The sequence below is a fragment of the Sinocyclocheilus anshuiensis genome, unplaced genomic scaffold (assembly GCF_001515605.1).
Source record: "Sinocyclocheilus anshuiensis isolate Anshui unplaced genomic scaffold, SAMN03320099.WGS_v1.1 scaffold1804, whole genome shotgun sequence".
NCBI classification, from domain to species: Eukaryota; Metazoa; Chordata; class Actinopteri; order Cypriniformes; family Cyprinidae; genus Sinocyclocheilus; species Sinocyclocheilus anshuiensis.
This window is the reverse complement of record NW_015555844.1, coordinates 21006-31716: the sequence shown is the minus strand read 5'-3', so window position 1 is coordinate 31716 and position 10711 is coordinate 21006. Positions and strand designations below refer to the sequence as shown.

The following is a 10711-nucleotide window of genomic DNA, read 5'->3' as shown; positions in this document are numbered from 1 at the left end:
CAATATTTTAAGAACGCTTAGACTTTATTACGAAAATCGGTATGCATCTTCGGCACCATGCCCTGATGGCACTCAAAAAGTTTGGGCGCAGCGCCACCTTGTGGTCAAACGTTATAAAGCAATTTATAAAGATGCTAATAACTTTTGCATACATTATAATATTGTAATGAGACTGATGTTTATAGATTCCTTGCGTCATGCTGAGAACATCGATACCAATTTTGCCATAATTGGCTGAACTTCCTGTCCGCCATTTTGATACATGTTGAAAACCTACTTTTTCGAACTAGACCGTTAGTCCAATTTTCACCAAATTTGACTCTGATCATCTTCAGACCAAGCAGGCAAAAAGTTTTGGATTTTGTGTCGATATACGAAACGGTTTTCGTTTAGAGCATCAACGAATTTGCTGGTTAAGATGCCAAAATGCATCTGAGGCTGTATCTCTGCAAAGCTTTGACGTATTTGCACCAAACTTTGTATGTGCCATTGTCACCTCACACTGACCACGCCACATCAATTTGGTAACAGCGCCACCTATTGGTCAAGAGTAATACACCATTGATTTATTATTAATTATGAAAAAATGCTAAATGCTAATAACTTTTGATTGCATTAGCCTATTGCAATTAAACTGGTCTCAAAATATTCTATGCCGACAGCCGACAACAGACATACCAATTTTCCGTAGCAAATCTGAACTGCTTGTAGGCCATTTTGATTTATGCTGTAAACCTACTTTTTCGAACTCCTCGCCACTCGTTTGTCCGATTTTCTGGATTTCGTGTCGATAGACGAAACCGTTTTCGTACAGCGCTGCTACAAATTTTAGGCACGGTGCCAAAATGACTCTAAGGCTATATCTCTTCAAAGCTTTGACATAATGACAACAAACTTTGTGTGTGCCATTGTCACCTCACACTGACCATACCACATCAATTTGGTAACAGCGCAACCTATTGGTCAAGAGTAATAAAACATTCATTAACCATTAATAATTACATTAATAAAAATGCTAATAACTTTTGATTGCATTAGCCTATTGCAATGAAACTGATATCAAAATATTCCTTGGCTTATGTCGACAACATAGATACCAAATATGCCAGAGTAAGCTGAACTTCCTGTCCGCCATTTTGATTTATGTTGATTATTTTGATTCCTCGCCACTCGTTGGTCCGATTTTCACCAAAATCGAGTCAGATGATCTTCAGACTGTGCTGACAAAAACTTATGGATTTCGTGTCGATAAACAAAACTGTTTTCGTACAGCGCCACTACAAATTTTAGGCATAGTGCCAAACTGCATCTGAGGCTGTATCTCTGCAAATATTTGACATATTGACACCAAACTTTGTAAGTACATTTGTCACCTCACACAGAACACACCAAAATGATTTGATTACAGCGCCACCTATTGGTCAAAAGTGATAAGCCATTTAATCATATTACTAGTGGTTGTATTTATGATTTTTCAGCCATTTCAATTACAATCATCCTAAAATTACTTTTATTACTCATTGTTGCATTTGGTCTGATGCTCCATGCCATGCTTAGCTTCTCATTTTGCCTCTGGAGTGCTTGGCCCCGCAATTGCTGCTTGCAGCTATATTTTACATTGTTTTCGTGCATTGTTTTGATGCTTTTACTGTAAAACAGAGCATTTGTTGACATTCCACCTTGAGGGCATGAGGACAACCGTCATATTTCTGAAAGCAACAGTTTTTACACTACACTTAGGCTGGTATGGAAACTTCTGACCACAGAAATGTGAGTTGTGGATGCTGGGGGCTTTCTGACTGCTCTTTTTCATTCTTACAGTTTGGCTGCAAACTGAGCAGTAGGTTGGTCTCAAAGTCCAAAACCACAAGTGCATGTTGCATCAAAGCTACAGCCTGTGCAAACAACAAACAACAACAGAATGGTTGCTCACATTTCTTTTGTACCTGAAGGTCTTTTTGTTCTTCTAAATGTAAGGTAAGTTTATTATCATAAATGCAATCCATAGATAAAATTCGTCCCTGCTTTAACAGCTTTGATCTCTCAATTGATTCAGTATATTTCTAACTTTTTGCTCTAACTTTTAATTATAATTGTTTATTAAAATTGCTTTTCTACTGCAAAAAAGTATACAAAATAAATTTTTCATTTTGGCCCCAGACAAATACAGAATCTTAAATTTAATGTATAATTTATCTGTAACGTTTGTTATTGTATACAATGTACACAATTAATGTTGTTAATGTACACAAATCTCAAGTACAGTTTTGTTCAACATCAATTATTTCTCACATTGTTTCAGATGTGTTATTTCCATAACCATGGCAGTCTGTTATGAAGGAGGAGGGGCATTTGTTAAAGTAAGGGTGTCTCGTGAGAATACTGCTTGATAAACAATGTGGCTTTGTTGCTGTGAAAGAGGGTCAATCTTGTGGTTGGAAAACATCTAAACATTGATACACAAACATTCAAAAGCAAACAACACATGCCATTGTGTAACTTAATCTAAACTTTGTTCTGAATCTAAAATATTTACATAAATTACATGTAATAGTATATAATGTATAAATATATTTTATGCTAATCAACAGACTTGTTTTAAGCATTTCTTGTTTCCTGAATTATTGATACTTTTGTACTGCATTTTTTATTGAACAAATTATTAGTATTACTAATGTAAATTACATGCAAAGCTCATGCATAAGTTGGTCCGCTGATGTTCACCGCAGCAAAGCTCAGTCTGCTCTGAACAACTACTTCCTCCTATTGACTCTACAGGAAATGCTTAAATTGTCTCCGCCTACTGTATTAGGTCTCACATCATTTCCTCATGCACAAAATAACTCCTCTTCTCTCAGGCTCATCGTCAGTGCTGCTAAATTTATTTTTCTTTATTACTTTATTTCATTTCATATTATTTATTCCACACTTATCTTCTCTGAATGTAAGCTAGTTGAATCTGAGTCTGTTACAGGACAGATCATAATCTAAAAGATCAGATTTAGCTTCTGTCTGAGCCTCATAACCCAGATTTAAAAGTGCTAACTCCTTTTCAATGATTGTCATTAAATCAGGATGTCATCCAATCCGGTGTTTGTTAGTCTTGTATTTGTTTGAATGGATCACAGGAGCACATAGATTTTATTATATAAATTTAAAAATATATTAAAAATTAAGGAATATTAATCGAACATCAGCATTAACAGGAAAGAAGATACATTTGTTAATTGCTCTTGGCTGAACACCTTTAGCTGAAACAGAATACTAAGCTATACCTAAGAAGAAACGTTCAACTTTCATATTGTGTTTCTTAGAAATCTTTCTGCTGCGATGCTCCAATGTGACAATCTTTCATCACATTATCACTTCGCTGGCAAGGCTTCACTTAATTTAACTTGTTTTCTTTGCAACACATTTGGTTTAGACATTTGCTACACAAATGATTGCAGAACTTGAAAGGCTGGTTGGTCAGTGTCTTTCTGTTTGTTTTGTCATGTCTTATATAAAAAATAGACCTTTATCGCTGAGCACATGCAAAGGCTGCATGGTGTAGATCATCTGTACAGAAATGAAGGCTACAGTCACTGTGTTCCTTTTTTTGAGTCTCTTTGGACTGAACTTTAGTCTCTACAGGAAGCACATCTTTGTGAAAGAAATAATGACCTGGAAAAATGCACAGAAATACTGCAGAGAGCACCATGATGACCTGTCCACTGTCAATAAAGAAGAGGCACTACAGCTTTCCAGTAATCCAGAAAACAAAAATGCATATTTTTGGATTGGACTGCACATGATTTTTAACAACCTAGAAAACTGGAGTTGGTCTGGAGGTGAGGATCAAAAAACGGACTATTGGGACATTCAGGAACGGAACAATGCTGTTGAAAAGTGTGGCTGTGTAAGCAGACATACTGCTAAACTGCACAATGCTATGTGCATTCATTATTTTCCATTCTACTGTATGGAGGTGTTTAAGCCCATTCTGGTGCATCAGAATAAGACATGGGATGAATCTCTTAACTACTGTTGGCAGAACTACATTGACTTGGTGAGCCTAAGTTCTCAAATAAATATGGAAGAGGTGATACATAACACTATAACATCCCAGACAGCTTATGTGTGGACTGGTCTGCGCTTTATGGTTGGTCACTGGTTCTGGGTCAGTGGTGATAATCTTCAATATAAAACCTGGTCTACGATGGGGGAACCCCAGTGCCCTGCTAGAAACCTGCACTGTGGAGCTCTGGATGGAAGAAGGAACATTTGGCAACCCAAAGACTGTGAGGAGAAGCTTAACTTTGTCTGCCTTATGAAGCCATAAATGTTCTTCATTCCACAAATGTTTCTCCACTTGAAAACAGGCATGGTTGTGCTCAGCTTTTCTGTACACTTTTACCATATTTGCTTGTACTATGTGTGTCAGGTTGTTTTTTAATATCAGGACTGTATTCTCATGCACAATTGTACCCTTTTTATTATTTCATAAACATTTTACTTATTCTAGAACACTGTGTCTGTCTGAACTACACATCTAAGAGAAGTGATATGAGAATTTTAATAGAATTTTATTTCACGTTTGTTCATATTTTGGGAAAAGTTTATAGCGTACTAATTTTGCATAAGATAATATTGCATTTTTAAGCTCTTGAATAATTACCTATTGAAGTTTTGGAGTTTATACTTTTAATTTGTATGGATTGCTTGTTTTCTTTGTATCATTGTGTTTTTGTATTGGGTGTGTATATTCTGTGTTGGGTTTCTGTTAACATTTGTTAATCAAATATTTGACTGACGTGCTGATTGGTCACTTTTTTGTTGATTTCTTTAAAATTAAAATTGAATAATAAAATAGAATTGTGGCTGAGCATACACACTGTGTAGAACAGCTTATGTAAATCCGGTGCAAAAATGCCTATATATAGGCATATCACCACCAAATAGTGTCTCTAGGAGATCCTGATTCAACATAAATATACAGAAAAATCTATACAATCAAAAAATATAATTAAATAATATTAAATATTTTCTAGGCATGTGAATCATTAGGCATTTAGTAATTCAGATTCTAGTTCATTGATGGTTACTTTACCAATTCTAAACAATTCTTTCTTAATTCTTAGTATTTTAAGAAAGAATTATTTAGAATAAAGCAATGTAATTATTATTGCATTTACATTTACGGATCTTAGCAGTTTGCTGACAGATCATATGTGTTGCATAAACTGGTTTCAGAGTTCCTACTGGTGGTGTGAATTCAACTGGCCCAGGGAAAAAATTAGTTCTTGGGGACCGCCCTGGTGGCTTAGTCCTTCCTATAACTGAGTTCCTATAAGTATATGCTGCAAAAGCCCTTTATGCTGACAGAAAACAAAACAGGTGATCCTACCAAGTAATGATGCATGATTTCTTCAAACATTTGTTACACAATTATTAAAGGGTGTGACTTTCTGGCCAGTTCCTTAGAGTTTTTTATTGGTCTCTTATAAAAAAAAAAAAGTATTTAAGATGTTTGATAACACTGAGCAGACACAAATTCAAGTTCAAGTTCAAGTTGAGCTTTATTGTCAGGGAGGTATGGGCAGTTTTTGTGCAGGTGTGTCATTCTGCATTTCAAACCGTGAATAAAAGTGGTTGAGTGTATCCGGGAGGGATGTGTCATTATCACAGGCCTGTGGCGGGGGCTTGTAGTCAGTGATGGTCTGAATGGCTTGCCACAGGCCCCGTGTGTCTCTGCTGTCTGTGAAGTGATTGTTTATTTTTTGAGCATACGACCGTTTTGCATTTTTGATGCCACAGGACAGATTGGCTCTTGCTGTTTTGAGGGCTGCTTTATCTCCTGATCTGAATGCTTCATCTCTGGTCTTTAGCAGCCCACGAACCTCTGCTGTCATCCACGTTGCCGTATAGATTATTTGTATAGAAATTAAGGCTGCAGTCACTGTGTTCTTTATCTCTTTGAACTAAATATCAGTCTACATAGGAAACACATTATTGGGACCTATAAAAAAATAAATAAAAAATAAGATGCATACAGACGCACTGCAAAAAGTAGCACAATGACCTGTCCACTGTCAATAAACTCTTAAAAATAAAGGTTCTTTATTGGCATTGATGGTTCAGTGAGGGACCTTTAACATTCATAGGACCTTTCCACTGGACAAAAGGTTCTTTACAGTGAAAAAAGATTCTTTAGAGTGGAAAAATTTCTTTAGATTATTAAAATGTTCTTCACACTACAAAAACAATGGTTCTTTTAAGAACTGTTCACTGAAAGGTTATTTGAAGAACCAAAAATAGTTTTTCTATGGCATCATTGCGAAAACCCACTTTATGAACCTTTATTTATACAAGTGAAGGAGATGAAATCTGGTGTTTGTTAGTCTTGTATTTGTTTAAATGGATCAGCAGATTTGCCTGCATGGGTAAGTGTGAGGGTTCTGTAAACATTTGTTACTTAAATACTAAAAGCCTCACATTCTGAGCATGACAATAACGCTGAGTGAACACAAAAGGCGGTGATGAAGCAACAACTGACTGTTGGGACAATGGAGAATTAAATAGTGTCCATGGGGGGAAAAATCCACTACATGAGGAGAGCATAGTGTTTTTACAACCTAGATTACTTAAACATAAAAAAATGCTAATTACCTATTGAAGTTTTGGAGTTTATACTTTTAATTTGTATGGATTGCTTGTTTCTTTGTATCATTGTGTTTTTGTATTGGCTGTGTATATTCTGTGTTGGGTTTCTGTTAACATTTGTTAATCAAATATTTGACTGACGTGCTGATTGGTCACTTTTTTGTTGATTTCTTTAAAATTAAAATTGAATAATAAAATAGAATTGTGGCTGAGCATACACACTGTGTAGAACAGCTTATGTAAATCCGGTGCAAAAATGCCAATATATAGGCATATCACCACCAAATAGTGTCTCTAGGAGATCCTGATTCAACATAAATATACAGAAAAATCTATACAATAAAAAAATATAATAAAATAATATTAAATATTTTCTAGACATGTGAATCATTGGGCATTTTGTAATTCAGATTCTGGTTCATTGATGGTTACTTTACCAATTCTAAACAATTCTTCTTTCTTAATTCTTAGTATTTTAAGAAATAATTATTTAGAATAAAGCAATGTAATTATTATTGCATTTACATTTACGGATCTTAGCAGTTTGCTGACAGATCATATTTGTTGCATAAACTGGTTTCAGAGTTCCTACTGGTGGTGTGAATTCAACTGGCCCAGGGAAAAAATTAGTTATTGGGGCTCTGGTGGCTTAGTCCTTCCTATAACTGAGTTCCTATAAGTATATGCTGCAAAAGCCCTTTATGCTGACAGAAAACAAAACAGGTGATCCTACCAAGTAATGATGCATGATTTCTTCAAACATTTGTTACACAATTATTAAAGGGTGTGACCTTCTGGCCAGTTCCTTAGAGTTTTTTATTGGTCTCTTATAAAAAAAAGAAATAAAGTATTTAAGATGTTTGATAACACTGAGCAGACACAAATTCCTGTATAGATTATTTGTATAGAAATTAAGGCTGCAGTCACTGTGTTCTTTATCTCTTTGAACTAAACATCAGTCTACATAGAAAACACATTATTGGGACCTATAATAAAATAAATAAAAAAAAGATGCATACAGACGCACTGCAACAAGTAGCACAATGACCTGTCCACTGTCAATAAACTCTTAAAAATAAAGGTTCTTTATTGGCATTGATGGTTCAGTGAGGGACCTTTAACATTCATAGGACCTTTCCACTGGACAAAAGGTTCTTTACAGTGAAAAAAGATTCTTTAGAGTGGAAAAATTTCTTTAGATTAATAAAATGTTCTTCACACTACAAAAATAATGGTTCTTTTAAGAACTGTTCACTGAAAGGTTATTTGAAGAACCAAAAATATCCGACGTGACGTCTCCGTTCCCTCCTTCAGGGAACGAGGGTTACATACGTAACCGAGACGTTTTTCTATGGCATCATTGTGAAAACCCACTTTATGAACCTTTATTTATAAAAGTGAAGAAGATGAAATCTGGTGTTTGTTAGTCTTGTATTTGTTTAAATGGATCAACAGATTTGCCTGCATGGGTAAGTGTGAGGGTTCTGTAAACATTTGTTACTCAAATACTAAAAGCCTCACATTCTGAGCATGACAATAACGCTGAGTGAACACAAAAGGCGGTAATGAAGCAACAACTGACTGTTGGGACAATGGAGAATCAAATAGTGTCCATGGGGGGGAAAATCCACTACATGAGGAGTGCATAGTGTTTTTACAACCTAGATTACTTAAACATAAAAAATGCTAATTAAGGAATATTAATAGAACATTAACAGGCTTTCAGCCTGACGTTTTCCTCTCTCTCTCCCTCTGTACGAAGATAACCTTGGAACACAGGAGGAAAATGGAGATTGGAAACTTGGTCCTAACACACCTGTTTTTGTATATCTCCTATATGCAGATATTGTTCCTGGAAACCAGCCTAGAAAGGAATTATCCAGTTGAGGATTTCTGTTTCCAGGAACACATGTTCTTTACCATATAAAGTCTTGTTTTCGTCATTTGTATTACGTTTCTCTGTGATGTAATGTATAATCTTTCTTGGTCAATAATTACACCACCTTACTAGAAAAAACATATTAAGTTACTCTAAAAACGGTTGGGTTAAAAACAACCCAATTTGTGTTATTTTGGCAACCCAGCGCTGGGTCAAAAAGGGACGAACCCAGCGCTGGGTTGTTTTAACCCAACAAGTTGGGTTATTATGTTTGACCCAGCATGCTGGGTTGCTTTTTTTATGGTTTAAAATTACTACACTGCTAGGCTAAAATGAACCCAAATCGAGCTAGACATTAAACCTACAAATCTTGTTCATTTTAAAATCACTTTTACACACACAGAATGACTATAAAAAGGTAAATATTTATTTAAAACAAGAGAAAACGGTCGAAAGTAACATGCACGTAAGAAGAAATTTAGAAAATTATGGCATTAACAGCTACAGAGTTTATAAATGAAGCATTGAACATTTATTGAATATAACTTTTAAGATAAAATTGGACTTTTTTTGGTAAATTTTATATTGTGTAAAAATATTATACAAAAACACAATTATACAATAGTCGTTCAATTAGTTAATAGTTAAGTTCTTTACAAACTATTCTGGCATGACAGTAAAGAAACCACAACATTAAAACTGATATTATAACATTTATCAGAAACATATGTGTGAAAGAATGTGAGCATGTGTATGAATGACAGAGTGTAAACTCCATTTCTACTAAACAACAACACAGAACAAGCATTTAATATTTAGGTTTTTTTTTACAAATTATACACTTACAGTTTGTTTCATAGTCCATGAATACAGATCAGGCATCGCTGCCAATTTTCATGATCTCTTTAGCATAATTAATGTAGTCATGAAGAAGCCCTATCAGCACAGCAAAGGCATGTGACATCTTTTACATTATCCAGGGCAGCCTCCTCCTTTAAAACCACTGTTGCATCAGTTTGGGGGAAAGGACATTCTCCTCTTTGACCAGCATTCATCCAAGTCACCACCTGTTCTTCATCAGTGGCCTAGAAAGAGAAAATAATTTGAAAAAAGAAAAAATTTAATTAAAATCTATCCATTTTCAGATAGAGGTGTATCCACATCAGTAAGGATAGGTAAATAGTCTGTTTTATAATTTCAACCACTTTGTGTGGTTGTTTAATGTCTCTGTAATGGCAGCACTAGTGTGAGGGCATGTAATATTGTTTAAATAAATATTGCTTTCAGTAAGCTACTTCTTTACTGAAACATTAAAACAGACATGACATTCAGGAATGCTCTTTAAAGGGTTAGTTAACCAAAAAATGAAAATGGTCATAATTTATTCTCCCCCGTTGTTGTTCCAAACCCCTACAAACTCTGCTAATTTTTGGAACACAACTAAATATATTTAATATTCTCTTAATTTTTGTCCTCTATTGCAAGTCTGGGAGACCAATATTTTCTACTGAACAGACATGTTTGCTATGATAAAGCTACTTCTTTACTGAAACATTAAAACAGACATGACATTCAGGAATGCTCTTTAAAGGGTTAGTTAACCAAAAAATGAAAATGGTCATAATTTATTCTCCCCCGTTGTTGTTCCAAACCCCTACAAACTCTGCTAATTTTTGGAACACAACTAAATATATTTAATATTCTCTTAATTTTTGTCCTCTATTGCAAGTCTGGTAGACCAGTATTTTCTTCTGAACAGACATGTTCGCTATGATATAATTTAAGATTTATTCATATATATAAATATTGGCATGGATTACTTTATCAATTTTTGAAGCTTGAAAATACTGATTATCTAGACTTTCAATAGATTAACAAAAAATTATGAGAGAAAATTAAAAATATCTTCATTTGTATTTGTGTTCTAAAGATAGACAAAAGTCTAATAGGTTTGGAATGACATGAGGGCAAGTAAATTATTTTTTTTGTGTGAACTATTCCTTTAAGAAAGGAAGACCAAGATTGATGACTATCCAAATCAGACAAATCTAAAGTTGGCTTGAGTTCTGCAATGAAAAACACAGACATCAACGGTTTAAAGAAAATATTAACATGTAATCATACTGTTGTTGCATCAAAATGTGAGGTAAACAGGCAGGAGACAACAGAAACATTTATTTTCTAAAAATA

General features: G+C 34.6%; 1 protein-coding gene and 1 pseudogene across 1 annotated transcript; one reads left to right on the top strand and one right to left on the bottom strand.

Annotated features, from left to right (window-relative positions):
* The window catches only part of LOC107675588 (uncharacterized), a 12340-nt pseudogene extending 11624 nt beyond the window's left edge, over positions 1-716 (bottom strand).
* Positions 717-3342: 2626 nt separating this feature from the next.
* On the top strand, positions 3343-4498 carry LOC107675602 (uncharacterized). Its single transcript, XM_016470006.1, has one exon. It carries the CDS (start codon positions 3569-3571, stop codon positions 4319-4321), a length of 753 nt encoding a protein of 250 aa, XP_016325492.1. The 5' UTR covers positions 3343-3568; the 3' UTR covers positions 4322-4498.
* The last annotated feature ends 6213 nt before the right edge of the window (positions 4499-10711 follow it).